Source organism: Hemicordylus capensis, chromosome 7 (assembly GCF_027244095.1).
Source record: "Hemicordylus capensis ecotype Gifberg chromosome 7, rHemCap1.1.pri, whole genome shotgun sequence".
NCBI lineage: Eukaryota > Metazoa > Chordata > Lepidosauria > Squamata > Cordylidae > Hemicordylus > Hemicordylus capensis.
Genome location: NC_069663.1, coordinates 19,458,144 through 19,483,742, shown reverse-complemented (window position 1 = coordinate 19,483,742; position 25,599 = coordinate 19,458,144). Strand labels below are relative to the sequence as shown.

At 45.6% G+C, this 25,599-nt stretch overlaps 1 protein-coding gene across 1 annotated transcript in view; it reads left to right on the top strand.

The window, feature by feature from the left end:
- Positions 1–706: 706 nt before the first annotated feature.
- The window catches only part of LOC128332814 (IgGFc-binding protein-like), a 28,694-nt gene continuing 3,801 nt past the window's right edge, over positions 707–25,599 (top strand). The window contains exons 1-13 of the mRNA XM_053267575.1: positions 707–774; positions 4,871–4,936; positions 7,046–8,314; positions 9,914–10,242; positions 12,048–12,705; positions 14,251–14,849; positions 16,385–16,949; positions 18,345–18,940; positions 19,091–19,661; positions 20,782–20,981; positions 22,944–23,324; positions 24,147–24,433; positions 25,243–25,279. Coding sequence (XP_053123550.1) covers positions 768–774; positions 4,871–4,936; positions 7,046–8,314; positions 9,914–10,242; positions 12,048–12,705; positions 14,251–14,849; positions 16,385–16,949; positions 18,345–18,940; positions 19,091–19,661; positions 20,782–20,981; positions 22,944–23,324; positions 24,147–24,433; positions 25,243–25,249 — 5,535 coding nt within the window. The 5' untranslated portion in view covers positions 707–767 and the 3' untranslated portion in view covers positions 25,250–25,279. The remainder of the gene's footprint in view (positions 775–4,870; positions 4,937–7,045; positions 8,315–9,913; positions 10,243–12,047; positions 12,706–14,250; positions 14,850–16,384; positions 16,950–18,344; positions 18,941–19,090; positions 19,662–20,781; positions 20,982–22,943; positions 23,325–24,146; positions 24,434–25,242; positions 25,280–25,599) is intronic.

Sequence of the window (25,599 nt, the reverse complement as noted above, 5' to 3'; positions counted from 1 at the left end):
CACTCCCTTTCTTATAAACAATGATGAAGAAATCCATTCTGACTCTTAGGCCTTCAGGGATCAACATAGGCCTCAGACTACTACTCAGGGGTACAATCCAGAATAATCCTGAACCTTCTTTCACACACATACACAGACACAGACACACACACACACGAAATTTGGCCTCCACACTTGCCTTTTGGGAAGCATCTCACAGAAATCTCTGTTCTTCTGGTTTGGAATGGGAGACCTAGTTTAAGCATCAGATCTGTATTGTGCTGTGTCTGGTAACCCTTTGGGGGTTTCATCATTGCACCAGACTTGCTAACTATGTCTCTGCCCTGACACCCAATAAATTATTTTATCTTCAGCTGCAATAATAATTTCAATGGCTAAACACAGTGTCGGCTGTGAGCAAGTGATGGTTGGTTTTCAGGAGTGCCAGAATAAGTCAATAATTTGTTCTGATTAATCACCATTGGCCTTCCAATGGCCAAATATTTCACAATCAGAAGACACATCCCCATAAGGGCTGGTCCAGGGAACCCAGATCCAAAGTTACGTGATATCTTCACACCCCAGATTAATTTGGATCCTTTTTGGTAAAAAACAAAACAAAAACCACCACCCCAGTGGAGATTATGGGCGCTTTGCCTGAGAGTTCCTGGAACTGGCGCTTGATTCCTATATAAAAGAAAGTCATCGAAAGGGAAATATTCAGAGGGAGGAATAAAGCGGCACCATCTCTTCTATTCTCCACTCCAACATTTTGAAAATTCAAGGGGATGGAAGGTAAGAAACTCTATCTTGCCCCTTGTTACACAAGATCTAGAATTTCAACAAGTACTGTTGTTCTCTCCATTAAACATTGTAAGGGACTCATTTCAGTTCCATATGGAAAACAATGGATTTGATTTTATTCAATATTGAAGAATGCCAATGTGCAGTTTTGAGAAATGAGAACAAGTCCACATTAACCTCTTGTAGTTCTGGACTTCCATATTTTCCCTGGCAAAGCTTCTATGATCTCAATAGCTATATGTCAGGATCCAAAATTCAACAGGGATAGATATGAGACATTAAGCTATAGTGAGCAAGGGCGACTCTGGGGGGCATGGGAGGGCAAGTGCCCACCCAGACAAGTGGCTTCTCCCACACCCCCTCCATTTCTGTTTCAGAAATCTAATATGTGGGACACTCAGTTTGTCCACCCATAAATGTGTTTTGCCCTTGCTGTGCCCACTCAGGTTTTATTCTTGGTGCTGCCACTGGCAGTGGGCAAACTTTGTCCTGAGTGGGCAAACTTTGCATGGAATTCACAAGGAATGTCTCCGCATATTCCTTGCCAGGTTTGCATGGGGTCAGATCAATCCCAAAGAGCTATCCTAATGACAGCAGTATGTGTGTGGTAGGCAAAGGTTCACCTAGGTAATTTTGAAGCCTGGACCTAAAGGCCTTTGGAGGTCAAGTCAAGCATAATTTTTTTAACATGTAGGTTCTTGTGGGCACAAACCACACCAGTCAGGACAGACTAAAGAGGATTTGGGAGCCTCCAGGGGGTGTGGAGGCCCTGGACTCTGGCCCTGAAGTCCAGGGGTAAGAGCGCCTCTGGTGGTGGTGGGTGGAGCGGGAATCTCACTACCCATCTGGTGCCCCAATAATGTGCCATCTGAGGCAATAATAATGTGCCATCTGAAGCAACTGCCTTACCTTGCCTCATGAATGGGCTGCCCCTGCTTTGCTGAATCAGTGGGGCTGCTTCCAGGAAAGCCAATCATGAGCTTCAGGAAAGCCCTTGCTAAACAAGGAGAGCTGAAGGAGAAGAGGGAAGCAGCCCCATGCAGAGAGGAGAAATAAAGGATAGCATGGGAGTGGGTATGACTATGGAAATGAGAGAGAAGCCCAAAATGAGGAGAACCCCAAAACAATGCCCTTAAGTGTCTTTAGAAGCCCTGCCCTCATGCTGATGCATTATTTAATTACATCCCACCTTGCTCTCCACAATTTGCCATACGTGCCTAAAGTTTGAATTGCTGGGACACCTCAAGCCTCCACAGCTTCTCATGCACAAGGTTCCTGTTTGAACAAACCATCTGAGGGATTTCAAGGACAGCACAATGTGTTTCTGTAAGACCAGCAAATGTTCTCCACAATGGGTTGGTTTGCATATCCCTACCTGGAACGCAAAGGAAAACACATATGTGTGGATGTCAAGTTGATCCACATTGGAACTGGATATTCTGTTGGGAATTGGGGGTTTGATAAAGCAATTCTCCAGGCCATTAGACAAGTCTGAGAAAAGCTGGGATTTACAAAATGTGGAAATTCCTGTTTGGGGAAAGCATCGGAGGCATTTCAAGAGAAGCAAAATGAGTTGTAATAAATTTATCAGGGAATCCCCATGAGGATTCATTACCTTCATTTTGCCTATTCATTTTGACTGTCTTTTTGACAGTGCCAGCTGTCAACTGCCGTGTGCCAGCTACACCCCACTCCCACCAGCAAGGCAGTGGGGTACTACTTAGTTTATGTTCTAGGATTTTTTTCCAAGTGTTTACGCTCTTTGGTGTCTAATAACCTTTCCTCATAATGAATCCCTATGAGGATTCATTGCACACCAAAGAGTCTAACCTCAAAAATTCCTAAAATATAAACTGAGTACCCAGTGGCTTGTGGGTTGCGGGGTAGTTGGAACATGGGATGCCACTAATTCCCCACCCCACCTGCAAAGCAGTGGGGTCAAAATGAACAGAAGAAATGAAGGTGTGTAATGAAGACACCAAAGAATCTAAACACTTCAATAATACCTAAAATAAATAAATAAACTGAGTACCCCAGTGTGGGGGCGGGCGGTACTTGACACATGGAAGTTGACAGTTGGCACTGCCCAATGATAGACAAAATGAACAGAAGAAATGAAGGCATCTAATGAATCCTCATGGGGATTAATTATGAGGAAAAGTTATTAGACACAAAAAAAATCCAAATACTTGAAAAACAATGACTGCACATTTTGCTCCATAACTCCATTTCTACAAGGGCTAGATCTTAGCTTTTTTTTTTTTTAAATGAAAGCTGGAGACCTGTTTTAGGGTTCAAATATGGCAACTTTGAATCCCCATTGTTTCCTGTGGGGGAAATGTTCAAAATCAGTAAAAACGAAAAAAAAAACACCTTAAAAATCAACCAAGTGTCCCACTGCCTTGAAATTTGGGTGGTAGGTGGCACCCATGGGGACCTACCCACCAACCAGATTTGGTGCCCCTAGGACCTTGTTAAGTGGTCTGAATCAGTCCAAATCCAAAGCAAAGCAAATACAAATCAAATCTGGGGTGATTTGGAGGGGGTAGATTTGGATAAAAAACAAATCAGGGGTGATTTATTTGGCACAAATCAAATAAAAAATCAATGTGTGCACATCCCTACCAGTCAGACAAGCATCTATCCCATCCATCTTTTCCATGTTGAAGAAGCCAACATGAGCTAACCTTCTGGCATGCTCAACTAGTCTTATGAGTGTTTCAACATTTGTCCAGATTGTGACTCATTACATTCTAGGAAAGGATTCGAATTGGAGTGAATGAGTGAATGAGCTGTGATCATCTATCGCTGGTGATGTCTCAGCATTATCTATTTGGTGTTCATGGTTCTTTGTAGCACTCATGCTTGTGAAGGGCTGCATGAGGAAATGAGGGGTGTAAAGAGGCCTTTGATTCCTTTATGGGTCTGGCACCTCACAGGGAAGGAGGGGAAATGGAGCTCCATTCACATTTAGGACTACTCTTATGGTTGACTGGATCTAGCCCTGTGGGTTACCCAAAGTTGCCAAGAATACAATAGCATTCCATTTAACCAACAAAAGCAGGAGAGATTAGCTCTTATCCCAGCAGATGTGTGTACAAACATAAGTAGCTTTCTCATATTGAGTCAGAACACTGGGAAATCCTATCAGTGAGTTCTACACATCTACATCAACTGGGAGCTGCTCTCCAGAGTTTCAGACAGGGCTCTTTCTTAGTCCTTCTTGGAGATGTCAGGGAATGAACCTCCGTGCAAAGCAGGTTCTTTACCAGTGAACAATGGCCCTGCTCAAATAAATGATAAGTATTCAAATATGGGATGAGTTAGTGTACATCTGGAACACAAGTATGGAAAAGGCTGGATTCACCCCTGTCAATAATGGGATGGATTCAACATGCTAAGATCCTCACATTACTGCTGCTATGCCTATGGCTAAAGACTTCTCACAAATAAAATCCTTTAAAACCTCATGTTTTAAATGATGAGGAAACTTGAGAAGGCTTTGAAAAGGGAGTCTGAAATTCTAGGATACATATTGGATTCTTTTTTTGGAAATGCATCTTCAAATGACTTTGAAAAGCAGAATTCAGCCCAGCCTTATCACCAGACATAGAAACCGATATACATTCACAAACAGATTCGGGCAAATTAGAAGGCGGGATGATTTTGGATGGGCATCACACTCTCAGATAGGTGTGAAGCATCTCCACATGTACAAAATCATTCTGTGGGCATCATAAACTGTATTAGAGGATGTGAGATTGTGTGCAACAAAAGTGTTTTATAGATTTGCACTCTGCAAAACATTATCTAGGTTGCTAAGAAGCTGCAGACACTCACATACACTTATGTGGGGAAGTCCCACTGGCTTTAATAGGATTTACTCACAAGCCTCTGAAGGATGGCAACTTCTGCATCACACAGACCTTAGCTGAACTTGATCCTCTTGTTCACAAACACAGGTTTTTGAGCTGACAACTTGCGTAATGAAAACATGCCACTGTTTTCATCTGTGAAATGCCGGGTGGGCGGCTGTCTTGTTGGAAGGACCCAGTATTCCAACCTAATCTTAACCCTTATTTTGCAGCCTCTCTTAATATGCTACCAAGCACGCAGATGATCAGTCCCTGGGCCAAGTTGTGTGTACTATGGGGTAAGTCTACAGTGGAATCACTGATATTTATTGGTCTCTACGAAGGGTGTAAAAGAGGGAGTATAATTGGACAAGAGACACACTTTCACACTTTGGGCCCCTGTGAATACAGTCAATGTTTTTTTTTCTCCCAGTGCTGGCAACAGTCCCAAGAATCCTGTCTGAGGATATACAAGACACTTGCCAGATCAGTTTCACAAATCAACGAGCTTTGGACATGAGTCACTGTCTGGCCTACCCACCCTCCCTATTCCTTATCGGTATCTTCTGGTATCTTCAGGTGCTAGGAAATGTTTCTTCTGCTGCTGAGTGGAGAATTGTCTCATGCTCTTGGCTACATACAATGACTCTTGTTAGGCTCTGGTATTTTGCTATCTCTTGGCAGCGAGAGAGAATGACCTTACATTCTTTAACAATCTTGTTCAGGCTTTCTGGCCATAAACAAACAAGATATCTCCCCCAACATACAACATTGCTGTTAGAAGCCTGAAGCAAACTTTACACTTATTGGTTATTGATGAGCGTGTATTAAACATTTCCATATCAGCAGCATCCATGAAGGTAGAAGCAGCAGAGAGCTAGATGAGGGTAGGAGCTCTCTCTCCTACTCTGTGCAGATGCCTCCACCACTGCACCTCCATTCTGGAGGGGAGGTGGCTGCTGAGATTCAAGGCTCCGAGCAATTAATTGGGGGTCTGTGCCCCATGGGCCACCCCTGATTTCAGAGTTTCTCCAAAGCAGAAACATCTTAGAACAGACAAGGAAAATCAAATAGGTTTCCACTAGGATATGAGAATTTATAGGGGGCTTCTGAATATCCTTATTCTGGCCTTCATTGTATTGCTGGCAAACATTCATGAAACCCTTCAAAGTTCCTGCACATTTCCTTCCTTCCTTCCTTCCTTCCTTCCTTCCTCACTCTCTGAGCATTGAGCTATGCTTAATCTGCTTTTAACTGGATGTTTTATTTTAATTGTTATGTATTTCTGATTTTAAGGTAAACTGCCCTGAGCCATCTTTGGAAGGGCTTTATATAAATCAATTCAAATAAATAAATAATATGCATATGAAGATGCCTATAATGATGGTCAATAATGTCATCAATGATTTTCACCATGTGCCAAAATTACCCATCAGCTTGGGTCATTCATCTTGTCACATGCTGACAACCCGGACACCCACCTGTGAAGCAGTCAAGTCTCTCTAGGGAGGTATGGACAGTTGCCAGGAAGTGTAAAAGACTTCTAAAAATACATTTCTGCCTATCCCCATGTATGCCTTTAGCTGAACCAGGACCGCCAAAAATGTTGCTAAGATTTCTTTCCCACCTTATTCCAAAAAGCTAATACCAAATTTACAATATATGCCTTTGTTCAAAGTTAACCTCTCGACATTTTTACAATGGAGGTCAGGCTAAGAGAGAGAATGCTGGGTTCAAGACCAATCAGAAAACTCTATGTTTGAAGCAAGGATTGGAACCTAGGAGCAAATACAAAGATGGCTCAAAAGTGCACCCACAGTTAATTTTTTCAGCCACTGTGCAATCCTGGCTTCCTTCTAACTTTGTAGCCAAGATGACAGTCATGCATACCAGCAAAATGAATGCTGGCCCAACCCTCTATACTAGGGATAGGCAACCTTTTGCATTCCAGGCAGCTGTTGTTCAACTACTACTCCCATCATAACCCAGCCACAATTTATAATGGCTGTGTATAACCCCAGCATTGCCTGCCCCTGCCCTATACATTGCATTCCACTTCGGTTTCTTTCTGGTCATCTGATCATCTAGGATGGTCACCATCCTATATTCTCTGAGCCAAAGTGGCAACACCACTCCCACAAACTTCCTCTTTTAACCTGATTGTCAAACAAACAATCTAATCTGCCTTTAAATTTAATTAGGATTGACTTAGAGAGAACAGATGATAACTTTCTGCATATGACTTGCCATGACAAATTTTGGGAAGCCAAGCTAACATGTTACTGGCTGGTGGTATTCCCCACACTTTCCCACCACACCTATAGGAAACAGGCAACTCACTTGAATAGTATCCTATGGCCTGCAAAATTTATTCTGCTTTCTCTAAAACTTCCTTTTTTCCTATTTAGGGATTTTGAGTGGTCCTGCTTGGGTGATGCTCAACATGCTCCCAGTCACTGTTTCTTCAAGCCCTTTGGGGAGAGAATTTGTCACTGCTTTCATGCAGAACGGCTTGCCACGAATGTTCCAGGGGGATCTCAAACTGTTCATCACAGGCTATGCTCCTGCCACATCCATCACAGTCTCCATGAAGCGACCTGCACTGAGGGTAGTGGTCAATGTGAATGCTGGTGAAACGTTGTCCATAAAAATCCCACCAGAAGCAGAGATGGTTGGAAGTGGTATATTTGACAACACCCTCATTGTCCGGGCTGACAAGGATATCTCCATCCTCTCTCTTAACTACAAATCCCACACAGCTGACACAACAATTGTCTATCCTGTTACAAGTTTAGGGACCGAGTATTATGTCATCACTCCAACTGTGGGTACAGATCGCTACAGAGAAGTCGCCATTGTAGCCTGGGAAGAACCCACATCAGTTGAGGTCCACCTAAAAGGGCCTGTTACATTCCAGGGGAAAGCATACCTCCGAGGAAGCTCAGTCACCATTGCACTTAGACCTTATCAAGCTGTGCAGCTGCAAAGCCAAATGGACCTCTCTGGCACTAAAATAGTCTCCCAGAAGCCAGTGGCTGTCTACAGCGGACACACTTGTGTCTCTAGACAAGTCCAGTGTGATCATGTTTCTGAGCAGCTTTTGCCTGTTTCCAGCTGGGGGTCCAACTTCATCATTCCATCTTTACCCTTTAATATGGAGTATGACATTGTGTATGTTTCCACTTCCCAAAGGACTCACGTCAATTCTCAGACTGGACAAAGCAAGAGCAGCCGGGATTTGTCTGCCGCCCGTGCGGTGCTATACGGCATTCAAGGCACAACTGCCCTGTCCCTCTCAGCGAGTTCTGGCATCCAAGTCACCTTCTTCAGTGATGGTGGTACTCATGGAAACCTCAGATATGATCCTTTCTTCATGGCTATCCCGGACATCTCTAGCTACTGTCAAGCCTACTACATCTATGGGCATGAACACTTTGAAAACTATGCACTGATCGTTGCCAAAACCTCTGAGACTACTGGGATCACCTTGGATAAGAGACCACTCAGCAAGCTCCAATGGAGCCTGGTTCCTGGCACTGAATACTCCTGGGCTGCACACAGCTTGGGACACAGATATGTGGTCCACACGGTAGAACATCCCAGCTCCCCCTTTGGGCTGCTGAGTGTTGGGATTGGAAATGAGAAGGCTTATGGCTCTCCAGCAGTTTGTGCCAGTGGTAAAGTTGAGATTTTTTGTTCCCTCCTCCCCCAGCTCCTGTACATCTCTACTTATTTCATCCTTTAACCAACCTCATCAATCTTGAGGGTAGCCAATAGACTTTCCTGATGTTGTCCTCCAGCAAACTGAATACCAGTTTCTGGTAGGGCAGCAGCAGAGGTGGGCAAACTGTGATTGTGGGTTTCCCAGAGTCATCTGGTGGCCACCATTGCAAACAGAATGGTAGAGTAGCTGGACCTTTGGTCTGTTCCAACAGGACTCTTCTTATGTACTTAAGAAACCCAGAATGTAAATGGAAGTACTTTTTCACACAATGTATAATCAACTTGTGGAATTCTCTGTGACTGCCACAAGACGTGGTGACAGCCAACAAACTGGATGGCTTTAAGAAGGGTTTGGATAACTTTATGGAGGAGAGGTCTATCAATGGCTACTAGTCAGAGGGCTATAGGCCACCTCCAGCCACAAAGGCAGGATGCCTCTGAGTACTAGTTGCAGGGGAGGAACAGCAGGAGAGAGGACATGCCCTCAACTCCTGCCTGTGGCTTCCAGTGGCATCTGGTGGGCCACTGTGCGAAACAGGACGCTAGACTAGATGGGCCTTGGGCCTGATCCAGCAGGGCTGTTCTTATGTTCAGCTCTACCTTGGTCAGTCATTTAAATGTTAAAGACTGAACCTCCAGACCTTGCTCTTGGGTATAGTACAAGGCTGCCTTGGTGTAATGGCCTGGTCCATGAGATTATGTAGAGGATGTCCTGTGCATCCTGCCACCTTCTAAAGCATGATTTTTGGTGATGCATGGGTGAGTCTTCTCAGTGGTGGCCCTGGCCCTCTGGAATTTGCTGTCCCTTGATCTCAGGCTACCATTCTGTGTTGAATTTTAAATGAAAGGTGAAGACTTTCGTATTTCATCAGACCTTCTCTTAATTATATACATATTTCTCTCTGCCCTGTTTTAATTATTGAGGTGAGTCTTACAATCAGTGAGACTCGCTGGGATGAGGTTTGTGGGGACAGTGGGCTTAGCCCGCTCTCCCCACAGATGAGCAGGCAGGAAGTCCTGGCGGCCAAATTGGCCGTCCACACGACTGCCGGCTCTGTTAAGGAGCCAGCGTGGGCTGCAGGGATCAGGGGTGCGCGGCCCCTGGAAGTTCCAGGATGCCCTGTGTGAGCATGCAGGGCATCTTGAAGAGACCCCCTGAGCCCAGGAGGCTGCTTGCAGCCTCCTGGCCAGGGGTCTCCTCGTGTACTGCCATGGCACCACACACGGTCCACAAACCTGGGCTAAGGAGAGGTGGCTCCCGTTGCAGCACACGACTGCCAAAAAGTAGGCTAGGTTCCCTTAGCCCACTTTTTGGCAGTCGTGAGAATCACTTCACTGTCTTTTATCCATGTGCTTTTATTATTCTAGGAGCTGTTGTATTTTATTGAATTAAAAAAATGCTATAAGCCATCCATGATTCAAACATGAAGAACAGTGGCATATACATTGTGTTATTTATAAGCAACCAATAAAATAAAATAAAATAAAATCCCTCCCCTATGTTGTCTATCACAGCTTATGTTATATCGCCCATTTCTGCTTTTCCTCTACAGATCCGTGCAAATTACTCCAATGCCGGACAAAGGAAACATGTGAGCTGCAGAACGGCCAAGCAAGTTGTGTGCATGAGTACATGGGGACCTGTCAGGGCTCCACTTCCCAAGATTTCCAGACTTTTGATGGTCTCATTGTGGACTTCCAAGACTCTTGCACCTACACCATTGTCAAGTATTGCGGCAGTGACCCCAAGCTTGTGCCTTTCACCATTGAAGAGAAGAACAGCAACATGGATAGCCCCACCTCCTCCAGGCAGCAGCAAATCCATGTCAAGGTGTATGGTCATACCATCACCATTGACAAGGGAGAAGGTGGCCAAATCATGGTAAGAATCCAGGATCTTTTAGTAGCAATTTCCCATTAATAGTTATAGGAACACAGGAAGCTGCCTTATACCGAGTTAGACCATTGGTCCATCAAGTTCAGTATTGTCTGCACTGACTGCAATGGCTTAGGGTTTAGGGCAGGAGTATCTCCCAGCAGGGGCGGAGCCACCACTGGGCAAATGGGTTGAAAGAAAATGGGCCACCGCCCCCAGACACACCCCCTGCATCTGACGCCAGACACGGAGGGCATTATTTCGCTCCCAAACAGGGCCATGAAGCCCTGTTTGGTACTGAAATCAGCCTGCGCTGCGTTGGCAGCACAGCCAGAGTGACTCTCCCTGCCTTTTAAATGTGCAGCCCCATTTGGGAGGGAGACCAGGCCCCCGCATCTGACGTCAGATGCGGGGGGCGGGGGCAGGGGCCGCAGTGGCAGCCAAACACAGGCCTCCGCCAGCCTCTCTCCACGCCTGTCTCCCAGCCCTACCTGGAAATGCCGGGGATTGAACCTGGAACCTTCTGCATGCAAAACAGATGCTCTACCTCTGAACTATTTCCCCAGAGGACTACTGTGCAATGGGAGGAGTGAAAAGTTGGCATAAAGGACTGTCCCGGTGAAGTAGTCAAAGAATCCCAGTAAGTCAGCTCAATGCCTGGGAATGATATAATATATAAGTGGCCAAGCCTAAAGATATTAGAAAGGCGCAAGCAGAGCTGGGGATCCCAACAGTTTGGTCCCAAACCTCTTTTCAATTAAAAGAGATGCTAATAATAAGTGTTTCAGATCATGCACAAGGTGAATAATAGTTGGCCTTTGGGAAAAATTTCCCATGAGATATCCTCTGGACATCGTTTGAGATCAAGTCTGAGTAGACACATGTCCAACACACAGAAAAGTTAGTTCTCACAGATAGACATCCCTTTTAGGATCAGAATTTTGTTATACCTAAACTTTTAGGATGTTATATGATCAAGGTAGGTCTTTGCATCTGCAGCCAAAACTGTATTGAGGATCTTGTGATCAGAAACCTCTTCGAGGTGCCAGTGCTGAAGTAGTAAAATAGCTTAACACTAAGCAGTTGCATAATCCCACAATTGCCAAAAATCAGGCTAGAGAAGGCTAGCCCAATTTCTCCCGATCATGAGAAGCAATGGGAGCTGCATGGCTCCTGGTGGCAGCGGGCAGCAAGCCCACTTAAGGAGCCCGCCACTTAACCCGGGTTGCGGACAGAAGAGCACCCCAAAACTGAGTTAAAGGATCATGTGTCGCTACTGCGTGGCTCTGTTCTGAAGCAACTCATGAGTAGCCTCCCGGCACGTGGAGGTTGCCCAAAATGCTCCGTGTACTCACGTGGTGCCTTATTGGACTCCCGTGATGGAGCCAGTAATTGTCTGGGTGGCTGATCCAGCCACCCAGGGAGGACTGCTTGATCGTCTGTGGGGAGAGCGGGTCAAGCCCCCTCTCCCCACAAGCCCGCTTTGGCTCCACATGCAGATTGTGCGTAGAGCCTTAATGAGGTCATTCATACAATCAAAAACTGTATTCCACCTAGGTTTGGGAGCTGTGTGCACTCCCAACTTTTTGGTTGTGTGAAAGCAAGGTAGGAGGAAACGCTGGGTAGAAGTGATTGTGTGGAAGCCAGGTAGGAGGAAAAGCTACCCAGGTTTTCCTCCTACCTTGCTTCCACACAACTGAAAATTGGGAGCACACACAGCTCCCAAACCCGGGTAGAACACAGTTTTTGATTGTGTGAATGACCTCATCGGATCTTTAATGTACTATTTTTCCATCCTTTTCTCTTTTGAGTTGAATGGTGTGGCGGGAAGCCTTCCTGAAGCTTTGGAGGATGGGAAAATCAAAGTCTTCAAGAAGAGTGGACAGCCTACCCTCAAAACAGATTTTGGCCTCCAGGTGACATATGGCAGCGACAAGACTACCGTGGTGACTCTCCCCAGTAGCTACTATGGAGCTACCTGTGGGCTTTGCGGAAACTTCAATGAAGACCCAGATGACGACATGATGTATCTCAGTGGTATCCAAGCCGCCTCTGCCAGGGACTGGGCCAGAAGCTGGAAGGTCCATGATCAAGACCCTGCCTGCTCAGATGCCTGCAGTGAGGGACAGAAGGAGCTGTACAGCAGTGAGGAGTATTGTGGGGTCATCAGCAAAGCTTCAGGAGGACCTTTTGGAGCATGCCACCTCACCGTGAGCCCAGCTGGCAACTTCAATGACTGTGTTAATGGAATGTGCTTAAATGGAGGCGACAAGAATGGGTTGTGCCAAATGGTGGGGGCTTATGCCACTGCCTGCGAGGAACAGGGTGTTGCCATAGATGAATGGAAAATGATGCTTGGTTGTGAACAAATCCAGCCTGTCAACTTGACATATGAGAAATTTGGCCCAGATGTCAGTCCTGAAAGGAATGTTCTGCAATCAGCTGGGGAACGCAATGACAGCACTGCATGTAAGAAAGAAGAAGAGGTTGCAATGCTAGGATGGAGTTGGGGAGTGATTGAGGTTCAAGGCAAGAGAGAGAAGAAGGGAGTTTCAGGAACAGCTGGAGGACCTCTTACAGAATAGGGCAGCATTTAGCTATAGGGAAATCTATAGTTTGCATATTTTATGATTGCATCCCACAGAAATGCACTGTATCTGGGGCTACTCTATTTCTTGTTGACAAGTTGAGATGAGGAGTATGTAGCAGTCCATCTCCCAAAGGGGGTGGGTCAGCAGAAGTACTTTATTAAGATAGTTTCCCAGGGTTTATGATGCAGAGAGCTTGCAGCCTGGTTCATGCCATCATTAGAATCTAGGTTTTGCGTGGGTTACCAAATTCAGAACGGTTGTGTGAACCTGCTTATTGTCCAAGATGAATCAGATTCCTGCCTTGGCATGGGTTCAAATAATCGTGCTAATATCGGTAACCCACATTAAACCTAGACTCAAATGATTGTGTGAACCAGACCTGAATTTCCCTGCAAACATCTGGAATGGTCTAGCTCTGTTGGCATGCTGACAAAGAGCAATTTGTGGTTTATAGGAGCATTCAAAGGCAGGCAGATGTCAATTAAGAGAGTCAGAATCTAGGCAGCAGGGAGGATCAGATGATCAGTTAGTGAGAGAGAGCCAATGAAGTGGGAGGCCAGCTCTGTGGAGAACTTGATCAGGGTGTGGCAAGAGCAAAAAAGAGGATACAGACATTGAGAGTTTGTAGTTATCATTTCAGGATAGGGATGTGCAAATCAATTCAAATTCAAATTGATTCAACTTGCATCTGGGTGATTCGAGTGATTCAAATTCAAATCGAATTATCCCTTAAAAGAGATATTTGAATCGAATTTTTAAAATTCAAATTGAATTCAATTTGAGAGCCATTTGGCACCTTTTTGAGGGGAAAACAAACACCATTCAGGCTTCCTGATTGGTTAATAAAGATGCCAAAACAGGGCCAAATTGATTCAAATTTGGTTTGGATTCAAAACAAATTGAAAAATGTGTTTCATGCGCACCTATATTCCAGGATTTGCTGAATCAAAGCAGCATCTCATGTTTATTGGATAATAAGATGTCTGCTTATTTATTTATCATATTTTTATACCGCCTGATATGTCAATCTCTTATTGCCCAGCTCTTCAATAATTATTTACAAGTTCTTTGAGAACCACCATGTCTCTCTTTTCCATGAGGCTGACATTTCTATTTGAACTCTCCCCCTGGTAGAGCATGATCATGTATGATTTCAAGCACTGCTTATGCATCTATGGAACCTTAATCAGCTTGGGCCAAGTTCATCTCCGTGTTTCCCTTCATGAGTTCTAAAACGACCTTCAAAATTAACCATGAATGCCATACATTCATCATCAGTCTCTTTGGGCAACAATATACTACATGATCTTCTATTTATGAAGGATGTTTATGCCACTGTCCATGAAATTTCATGGTGGTTTGCCTAGCCTACAAGTAATTTAATGACCTTTACAACCAAATCTATTCTTGCTCCCCTAAACAGCCCAAACATGCCCTGAAAACAGCCACTACGAGGCCTGTGGAAATGCCTGCCCAGCCAGCTGCTCGGATCGCAACGCTCCATCCACCTGCAAAGAGCCATGCGTGGAAACCTGCCAGTGCAATGACGGCTTTGTCCACAGTGACGACAAATGCATCCCTGCTGAGAGCTGTGGCTGCACCTACAATGGCCACCATTACAAACCCAAGGAGGAGTTCTGGGCTGATGAGAACTGCCAGTCCCGCTGCAAGTGTGATCCCAGCCTAGGCAGAGTGAGTTGTTGGAGGGCCAATTGTAAAGCCAACGAGAAATGTGCCATGGTGAACGGGGTGCGGCGCTGCAAGGGAATGACTTATTCCACCTGCATAGGGACTGGAGATCCCCACTACACCACTTTTGATGGGAGAAAGTACGACTTCCAGGGTACCTGTGTGTATCAGATGGCAGCGGTCTGCTCCAAGGACCCCACTCTCACCCCGTTCTTGGTCACAGTGGAGAACAACAACCGCGGCAGTAAAAAGGTGTCCTTCACCAAAGTGGTGACTCTGGAAGTCTACAACATGACCATCAGACTGAGCCAAGAGTATCCGCGCAAGATTCAGGTACAATTTTTTATTTATTTTAATTTATTTTATTTAACATATTTTTATACCGCCCACAACCTGCATCTCTGGGGAGTTTACAGTTAAAATAGTTTAAACATCAAATCAATTAAACAATTAAGATCATTTAAACATTAAAATCATTAACATTAAAATAATTTAAAACCCAACATTAAAATATTAAAACTATAAATCTAATTAAAAGCCTGGGTGAATAAATATGTCTTCAGTGCCTTTTTAAAAATTGCCAGAGATGGGGAGGCTCTTATTTCAACAGGGAGTGCATTCCAATGTCCAGGGGCAGCAATGGAGAAGGCCTGCTCCCAAGTAGCTGCCAAACTAGTTAACGGCAACCACAGATGAACCTGTCTAGATGATCTTAACAGGCAATGGGGCTCATGGCAAAAAAGATGTTCTCTTAAATACCTAGGGCCTAAGCTGTTTAGGGCTTTATAGGCTGGGCAATAGGGGGTGGTCTTTGTGGGGCTATAAAGGACCCCACAGAACTTAGATTCTAGGCATTAAGTATGTGCAAGATAACCATTTGCAAAGCTTTCAACCTCGCATCCTGTCTGTACCACTGGGCCTATACCCCAAGCCCACCCACACTGAGATGAACCTAAGATTAACTCAGACTGTAGAAAAGATGTGTATATTTTATAAAGGTATATTATAAAGGGCAGTGTGGAGTTTTGTTTTGTTTTTTAGAGGTGTGCACGAATTGATTTTTTCATTTTGATTTGTACCCAAATCGAAACATCCTCGATTTGTTTTGGGTCTGAATTTGACCCCACCCCCACCCCGAATCACCCCAGATTTTATTTGTACCTGAATTTTCCAAATCTGAATCAATTTGGATTTTTAAAAAGGGTCCTGGGGCCAAAAGAGTGGGGTGGATAGTAATGCGACTGGTGGTCTCTGCATATCAGTTAACACTGCTCTCAATTTTGAATGTCTTTCATTACCAAGTTGTGACCAGTTTGCTATGGCCCTTCTTATTAAATCTAAGGCCTTGCTCCTATTACTCATTAATCCTCTCATCATCCAACAAACAATTTCTCTCTCTCTAGTTTAGCTCAGTAGAAATGGAGAAAACCAAGAGAGCAGCTCATGAATTATGCATCAGTTGTGATAAGGCTAAGGAAGCCCAGCCCTGTATCTGCTACACATGAGAACCGCCAGGGGCCATGCAGCTCCCAGCAGCAGGCCCTCTTGAGTAGCCCGCTGTTTAACTTGCTGCATGGACACACAATAATGCACTCATGTGGTGCATTATTGGGGCTTGGGGGAGCGCCACACAGTGACACTTCCCTGCGCCTGAATGAGCCGTGGGCAGCCCACGGGAGAGCCACCATTTGTCTGGGCAGCTGATCCGCCCACCCAGCAATAGGTGAGTGCTCATCTGCAGGGAGGGTCGGACAAGCCCGCTATCCCTACAGACCACCGAGAAGCTCTTCTCACCAATCGTGAGAAGAGCTTCCTTGTGTTCTTCTTTAACTGAAAACCTTTGGCAATCTCTCCCATGTGTTTGGTAGGTCAATGGAGTCTTTGTGGACGTACCCTTCTCCTATGAAAATAAACTGAAGATCTACACCAGTGGAGTCCATGGCTTCATCAAGACAGACTTTGATCTGAGAGTCAGCTTTGACTGGTACAGCTATGCCAGGGTCATTATACCCAGCTCTTATGCCAATGCCATCTGTGGACTCTGTGGCAATGCCAATCAGGATCCCAGTGATGACTTCGCCATGAAGGATGGAACTCAGGCAAGTGATGAAGTCCAACTTGCAGACAGCTGGAAGTTGAGGGAGGTTCCAGGGTGCTCAGCAGGATGCACCACTGACTGCCCAGTGTGCAAAGAGTCAGAGAAACAAACCTACGAGAGTGACCAGTACTGTGGGATCCTCATCAGAAAGGATGGACCATTCAGGCAGTGCCAGGACTCCATTGACCCAACACCTTTCTTTGATGACTGTGTCTTTGACACCTGCCAGTACAAGGGGCATCACGACACCCTGTGCAGTGCCATCAGTGCCTATGTGACAGCCTGCCAAGCTGAGGGCATCCAGATTGGACAATGGAGATCAGCCTCCTTCTGTGGTAAGTGTTGCCTCCTGCATCTTTTTTAACTCAGCACTGTGAGCTGGGAGGATTTCTATGTTTAGGTGCCTATGCCTAGTGTCACTGGCTACAGAGAAATTCCACTGGCCTAGCTCAGAGCCCAGAAATATTACTTTCTCTTTCTTGTACTGGGGAGTGGTTGGCCCATTTATTGCTCCTCTTTGGAAATAATCATAATTGTTCACCTTCCACGTTTTACAGTGAAATACTATACTTTTAAAAACTCTGTCCATAAATAAAAATTGGTGTGTGTCTGTCTGTCTGTCTGTGTGTCTCTCTCTGTGTAAATACTTTCTACTGGTTTTACCCCCAGAGAAATAGATGTGGGGTGTCAGAGAGAGATCTCACAGTTTATGTCATGATCAAAGCAAGCCTTCTGGGCTGTTTTAGCTCCAGTCTATGAAGCACACATTTAGGCTCCTTCCTCTTCCATCTTGATTATAGCATATATAGTCTTCATATGTCACATCCTTGGAGACTACAATCTTAGATTCCACTAAATCTTAAGGGTTTTTAATAATTATTAATAAAATAATAATAATAATAATAATAATCTGTGTTCATGGTATGTAATAATGCTTAACAATCCACATTTGAGGGAATTCATACAATACCTTAACACTGTGCTGTTCAGATATTCCATCAGCTACATCACACCACCAACCCCACTGCTGAAATAAAAGCTTTCTGCTTTCCTTCTGGGATGTGCTCATAAGGAAAAACATTTAGTGATTGGCCCCTTCCTTGCTCTCTTCTGGAGTGAGCAATGCACCCTGGGGAATAATATTGTTGTGCCTTAGGAACATAGGAAGCTTCCTTAGACCAAGTCAGACTACTTGGTCCATCTAGTTCAGTATTTTCTATACAGACTGGCAGTGGCTTTTCCAAAGCTGCAGGCAGGACTCTCTCTCAGCCCTATCTGGAGATGCCCGGGAGGGAACATGGAACCTTCTGCATGCAAGCATGCAGATGCACTTCCTAGATTGGGGAATAGTGCTCGCATGTAGTCTCCCATTCAAATGCAAACCAGGGTGGATCCTGCTTAGCAAAGAGGAAAACTCATGCTTGCTACCACAGGACTATAAACAGCCAACACATCCCATATTGCTCTTAGCCCAGTCAAATGCTCCTATCCCATTTGTCTCATCTCAACCACTTAATTCAGTGCCCCTTCCCAAACCAAATTATTTAACAAAGCAGGAATCCTAATTAGCATGTCAATCTTCTCCGATGACCATTTCCTTCCATCATACACATGTTCTAAAATTTCTATCAGCATCTTTTTAATTGGAATATTTGGCCTAGACTGGAATGCCCTCTAATGGTTCAGCTACAAGTATATCACCCAATTTCTCCCTCGTTCTTTCCTTCCAGGTCCTTCCTGCCCACGTAACTCTCACTATGAAGTCTGTGGAAATGGCTGCCCAGCCACCTGTCGCAGCCTTGCAGCTCCAGAAACCTGTGAGGAGTCATGTGCTGAAGGGTGCTTTTGCGACTCTGGATTCATCCTCAGTGGGGACCAGTGCGTCCCTCCTGCAGAGTGCGGCTGTGTGCACCAGGGCAGATACTACAAGAAGGGAGAGGAGTTCTACCCCGGCACCTCCTGCCAGGAGAAGTGCCAGTGCATGGACAATGGTGCCACCGAGTGCCAGAAGTTCTCCTGTGAAGCACACGAAGAGTGCAGGGTGCAGAACGGCATCCAAGGCTGCCATCCCATTGGATACGGAACAACTATCTCGTCCGGTGACCCCCATTACATTTCCTTTGATGGACGAAGTTTTAGCTTCCATGGCTCCTGCACTTACACCTTAGCCAAAGTCTGCAGCAACGATCCTCGGCTAGTGAATCTCTCTGTGTTGGTGGAGAATGAGAAGCCTGAAGATGGGCATCCAGCTCTAACAAGAGCAGTTGTGGTGTCTGTCCATGGATACACCATTGTCCTTGAAAGGAGAATGAAATGGAAGGCTATGGTATGTTCCTGTTCCAAGCTGACAGACCTTGGTGGGGCGCACCACTGTGAAAAGTCCCATGAGTGTGCATGCATGTGTGTGTGTGTTGGCATGTGTGCATGTCCAGAATTAATTGCCCCTCCCCATTCATATTATTTGTTGTTCACACAGGTGGATGGAGAGCTCTATACTTTGCCAATGAATACAGTTGATGGGAAACTCTGGATCACCCAAGAGGGAAACAATATCATCCTCCAGTCAGACTTTGGCCTTACAGTCCTTTATGATACTTCAGTGTACATCCGTGTGTCTGTCCCCAGCACCTACCAGGGACAGATGTGTGGTCTGGGTGGCAACTTCAATGGTGACCAGAATGACGATTTCATGCTGCCCAATGGGGAAATCGCCAAAAGTGTGGATGAGTTTGGGGCATCTTGGAAGGTCCCCATGGATGGTGTCAGTTGCTCTGATGGTTGTGGTGAGCAATGCCCCACCTGTGATACAGCCCAGACTGCACTGTACGAGGCTGAGAGCTCCTGTGGAATGATCCAATCCATGTCAGGCCCATTCAAAGACTGCCACTCCTTGGTCAGCCCTGCAGAATACTTCAGACATTGCCTATACGACATGTGTGCAGCCAATGGAGCAAAGGAAACCCTCTGCCATAGCCTTCAGGCCTACGTAGCTGCATGCCAATTGGCTGGAGCCAAGGTCGGATCCTGGAGAACTGCCTTATTCTGTTGTAAGTTTGCAGATTACGCTGCAGCCACCACCTCAGCTTCCTCCTCAGTGAGGGCAATATAAAAGCAGGTCGCTATCAAGCCAGTAGCTGTATCAGCATGTAATGAGTCTTTCCGCTGTGTGCTATGATGAGCTGTTTCAGCGTCTCATTTATAGGCCCCTCGCATATACGGTTGTCAGCCATGTGATTAGAGACATGCTGCAGAACCCCCCTGAGAAATTTCACTTGTCTTATAGCAACCTATAAGTTTGGTTGTCCTTGAAAATTCTCAGATGTGCCATCTTGAGAAGAAGCCTGAAATTCACTTTGCTTTTCACAGTGTTGACATTTGAGGGCCAGTTAAGAGGAAGGGACAGATTCCATAGTTCGCAACTAGGGATGTGCACAAAACTGGTTTGCCTGGTTCAGTTCGAGTCTGAACTGCACTCAAACAGTATGTTCAGTTTTGTAGCACCGAAAAAGCCCCCTTCCCCCAACTTGGTTCATAGTCGAGCCAGTTCGGGGTTCTAACTCACCAGCAGGTCCAGCAGCCTCGGGGGTGCTGGTGCGGCCATGGCGGGGTCTCCACAGTCTCACTTTTCCCCCACCCGCCAGCCTCCCCCTGGTCCTCTAAGGGCCATTTTGTCCCATTTTTGGCCCTTTCCCCAGTGGCGGCAGCCATTTTGGAGGCTGCTGCACATGCACCATGGCCATTTGCATGGCCAGGGTCATGACCAGCCAGTCATTCTAAATAAATAATAATAAATTAATTAACATTAGAACCCTTGAGCCGGCCCCGATCCACCCGGGGGGCAGGGCCAGCCTGAGGTGAAGCTGAACTAGGCCCAGTCTGGCTCAAGGGCGAGGTCTTGAGCCAGACCAGTTTGATGGTGAACTGGCTCAACCTCGAGCTGGTCCACACATTCTTATCCAGAACACAATGAACAAGACCATAAGATAGTTTCACCTTCTAGCCAGGAGCAGTAGAATATTTATTCTTTCCTTCACGGTCTTCAGAAAGGCACTTTGATTGATGAAACCATTACAAGCCGGACAAGTAACTAAAACAATTCCTTGCCAGTTGAGCGTGAGTTGTCCAATTCCACTCTCATTCTTTATATATTTGTTCTGCTCCCTTCAGCTCTCTCCTGTCCAGCCAACAGCCACTACGAGCTGTGCACCCGATCCTGTGATTTCACCTGTGCTGCCTTATCTGCTCCATCTCAGTGCACCGGAGAATGCTTTGAAGGCTGCCAGTGTGACACTGGCTATGTCTTTGATGGGGCGGAATGCGTGTCCATAGATCGATGTGGCTGCGCTTATGATGGGCGCTACATCAAGGTGGGTGCGGATTTTGGTAATAGACCGTGCAGTGGAGGTGCAGTGATCCTGGTAGACATACTGTACATATATCTGTGTACATGCTAACTTAGATACAGCTGCTGTGTGAAGTGAGAAGAGAAAGGCCTTCTCGTCTTCAGACTTCATTCTTGCTTTTCTTATAAACAGTTAGATATAATACATAGGGCTACATCAATGCAAAGATCTTTTAAATCAGCATTGAGTTAGTCACTGACTATCCTGATCCCACATTGTCTATATTTGTGCCATGTTATTAGTTTTCTGTGCACCTAATATGCTGCACTGAACTGAAACTAAGGTTGTGCAGAATGTTTCTTGGCTTCCAAATTCCTTGGAGAAGATCCCTACTGCTGAGAATGTTGACCTGATTTTGTGCTTGTGCTCAGCCATTTACTCCCCCAAATCCATTGCTTCTTTCACAACATTCTTCTAGGCCTTACTTTGTCTTTCACAAAGTGATCCTAGGCAATCAGGGAGCACACAGTGGGTGTCATAATACTATGAAGTCAACCAAATTTGGCTATACACTGATGTCAATGAGGAGGGCAAACAAAGCTGGTGTCAAGTGAGCGCAAGGTTTCCTAGATTGGTCACATGGGTACTCCTAACCAATTAGGAAGATGAGGGGCAAAGCAAAACAAGCAAAACCTGTTCAGGATGATAATTCCTGAATGGGGGAGCATTTGCTTTACTTCTGAGGTGATTGCCAAAAGATCACTGAAAGGCACCAGATACTGATGTGTTTACAAAACACTACTTTCTGACTTGGCTGTAGCAGGTGGCGGTGGGAAATCCAGTAGTATCCAATGAAATGCAATGAAACCAATGAAAATTCTGTATAACTTCAGAGTTTCTCCAGAAAATTTGAAACAGGAACATTTGTTTTAAAATTATTTCTCCAAATTTGTTCAATCTCTGCCATGGAGGCTTGGCTATGATAGAAAATGCCACACCACCAAGTGGTAGCAGTCCTCGGTGAGCATGAAATGCCCATGCAAGGCCTAAAGTCATGATCTGGCACAGTCCTGAGACTGTGGAAACAAAGAATCCAATACCTCATCTGGCTTAGGGACTCTGGAGACTCATCAAGGATACCCAGATATGAGGAGTCCGTAGAACTGACTTAGTCATGTCTTGATTCACTGGTTCTTGGCATGAGATGGAATTTTTGTCTTATTATTCTTTACCACATTTCCAAAACTATCTATTTTGAGAAACTTATACTGGTAGAAAGAATGAGATGCTTTAGAACTGAGTTCTTAGCAGCCAGCCATTTCTTGGAATTATTCTACCCCCTGGGGCAATTTAGTGCAGTGTTTTTAGCACAGCGGCACAAGAACATGCACCATTACTCAGGAGTAGAGCTGAACATATGAAGCTGCCTTCTGCCACACCAGGCTGTTTGTCCCAGCATTACTGACCTTGACTGCTGGTGGCTCCACAGTGTCACAGGCAAAGAGATTTCCCAGTCCTACTATCGGGATGCTTCTCAGTGGAAATATGTGGGAATGAAATATGTGGGACTCCCTGGATGCAAGGAATGGGATCTACCACTAATCTATGGCCTTTCCCCATGAAATTAGACATTTCATGAGAACATGTCATGTACAGTTTAATCTGTGCAGGAAGAAGATCACTTTTCTTGTTCATTTTTAATTGCCAACTAATCCTGTGGTCCTCTCTAAAGAATTATTTCCTCATAGGCCCAAGATGCTAAATGTTGATGTTCAGAAGTTGATTTCTAAAAATTAGATTATTTTGTTGCATTTATTTGCTTGGGTTGTTTGGTTGGTTTATTTGCTTGGATTGTCTGGTTGGTTGATTTGTTGATTTGCTTAGGTGGGTGGGTTTGCTTATTTGCTTGGGTTGGGTTGGATTGGATGATTGTGTTTAATTAAAAAAAAATTATACCACCCCAAACTTACTGGACTTTCTTTACAGGCTGGAGAAACTATCCTCTCCAATGACTGCTTGGAGAAATGCACCTGTCGCCCCTCAGGCCAGCTCACCTGTGAGGAGACCACATGTGCTGTGGGAGAGACATGTGCACTCACAGCCAAGGTGCGCAGCTGCATAAAACAGGAGGGCCAATGCTCCATTGAACCCGGGGCCTGGCTCACCTCCTTCGATGGCGCCAAAGGAAAACTCCTCTCTAGCGGTGTCTACAAGCTAGCTGCCTACTGCGATGAGAAGTCAACAGCCTGGTTTAAGGTGGTGGTGGATGTCAGTGAATGCAACGACGATGCTGTGCCAGCAGCTACAGCCATCTATGTCTTCTTCAGAGATGCGTTCATTACCGTGACCAACTATAAGGAGACATGGGTAAGGAATGGTCAGGATGGAATATGCCAAGACACTGGCACATGACCACCACTGATCTGAATAGGTTCCACTCTTCATTCTTGCATCCAAACAATACTCTAACTCTTAGTGTATTATATGTATACAGCACTTTTCAACAAAAATATTCTCAAAGCATTTTACATAGGAAAAACATTGAGCCGGGCCCAGTCCAGCCCAGGGCAGGGGGAAGGGAATGGATTTCTTTAAAAAAAAAAAAATATGGCAGACTTACCACCATTGCAGGGCTTTGGGGGTGCCATGGAAAGGGTCTCCAGAGGCCTCCCCTCCCCGCGCTGGCCTCCCCCCAATCTCAAACTGCTTTTTGGCCTGTTCCAAGCCTCTGTGCACTGGTGGTGACCATTTTGGAAGCCACCACGCATGCACACTGGCCATTTGCGTGGCCAAGCTTTTATTGTGTGCTTGTGTGGCTTTTATTGTGTGCTTGCTTCACTCTGATTGATTCTGTTAACCACTTTGAAGCATTTGCACGGGCAGGATATAAATCCCTAAATAGATTTTCAGCACCATAACTGAACTATAATTCCCTGGAATTATAGAGGGAAGTCATGATAGTCAAACTGAGAGAACACATATACATTTGTATTCCTTGGAAACAAGCAGTTCTGGTCACAATTCAGCTGCAACCATTTGACCCTCTCACTGTCCTAGAGCAGGGCCTGGCTCCCAGGCACGTTCACTCCCCAGGTCTCTTCCTCCTCTAGAATGTGGGAAAGAGATGTCCTTCATGCCCAAATGGTTCTCAGGCCCACTTGGCTTCAGCCTGCCTCTCTTGCATTTCAGGTGAATGGGCTCTTGGTGCAGCTTCCACTGAAAGTCTCGGAAAGCGTATCTATCACGGAGACTCAAGGCAGCATCATCATCGATCAAAACTCCAGGACACAGGTTGTTTTCAGTCCCAACGGCAGAGTGTCAGTGAGAGTCACAGCTGCCCTGGCCGGGAAGATGTGCGCCCCTTGTGGGAACTTCAATGGCAACATTTCAGATGACCTGAGGCTGCCCAGTGGTCAGATTGCAGGCAGCATTGCGGAGGTCATTGACGCCTGGAAGGCCAGGGATTTCATAGACTGGTGAGTAGCTCAACATGGGTCAAGGGCTACTGGACTAGACAGCAATCAAAAATGGTTTCCATCTTTCTGCGGGAGCATCCTGGCTCTTTGGGAACGTTAGTCAGAAGCCTATTCCTTGCCTCCAAATTAGGTATGTGCACGGAACCGGCAAAGGCTGGTTCGAAGGCAGGGGGCATAGCTTTAAGGGTGGGTGAGGGTGCACTTACCCCTCCCTTCACTTTTCCCCTGCTGGTGCTCCATTTGTAAAGTCTCCATCGGGGCAGCAGCATACCTCCCTGCCACCTTGTGCCCTCTTTGGCACGGCACTTCCAGCACCCGGCACTTCCGGCCACTTCCAGCCAAAGAGGGCACGAGGCGGCAGGGAGGTACACTGCCGCCCCACAGGGGACTTTACAAATGGAGTGCTGGTGGGGGGAAAGTGGAGGGTGGGATAAGTGCACCCTCCCCCACCCTTAAAGCGATGTCCCCTCACCTTTGAACTGGCAGAACCGCCGGCCGATTGAACTGGTTCCATGCGCATCCCTACTCCAAATTCGCATCCCCCTGCTCCAAGTTTTTTCTCCTTACATTCCATTCCATTCCATTCCAGAGCTAGCATTCTTTCTCTTTCCCTTTCTACTGAAAGTGTTTGCAAATACTTCCTCTAAGTGCTAAGCAGCTACAATTAAAAAAAAAAAGAGGGGAAAGCAACATCGAGTTCCAAATAGAATCTTTGTGGGGAGCCCAGTGGCACATACCAGCCTACCAACCGTATCACAAAACGTAAGAGTTCAATCCAGCATTACTCTCTTCTCTGCTTCATTCTGCAGTTACTGACACCTGGAAGACCAGATTCTTCTCAGATTGGTAAGTCTCTCCAGATTGATGCTAAGGGCTATTCTGACATCTTTTCCATCATAAAGGCATTTTTGAAACTATTCCTATAGAAGAACATGTAAGGTTGGAAATTTGTATCTTTGAGGTACATTGCTCTGCTGACACACCATATCAGATTACGTCAGGAGGGATTTATAACAGATTCAGGCCCCAAGGCAGCTGAGTTTACAGCCAGGAACTGGGTAGACATAAAAAGGCATTAAGATGGTGTCTAGACATCAGTACTGGCAATACGATGAATTGGATGATGATGACTATTTTATACACCACTTTTCAACAAAAGTTCCCAA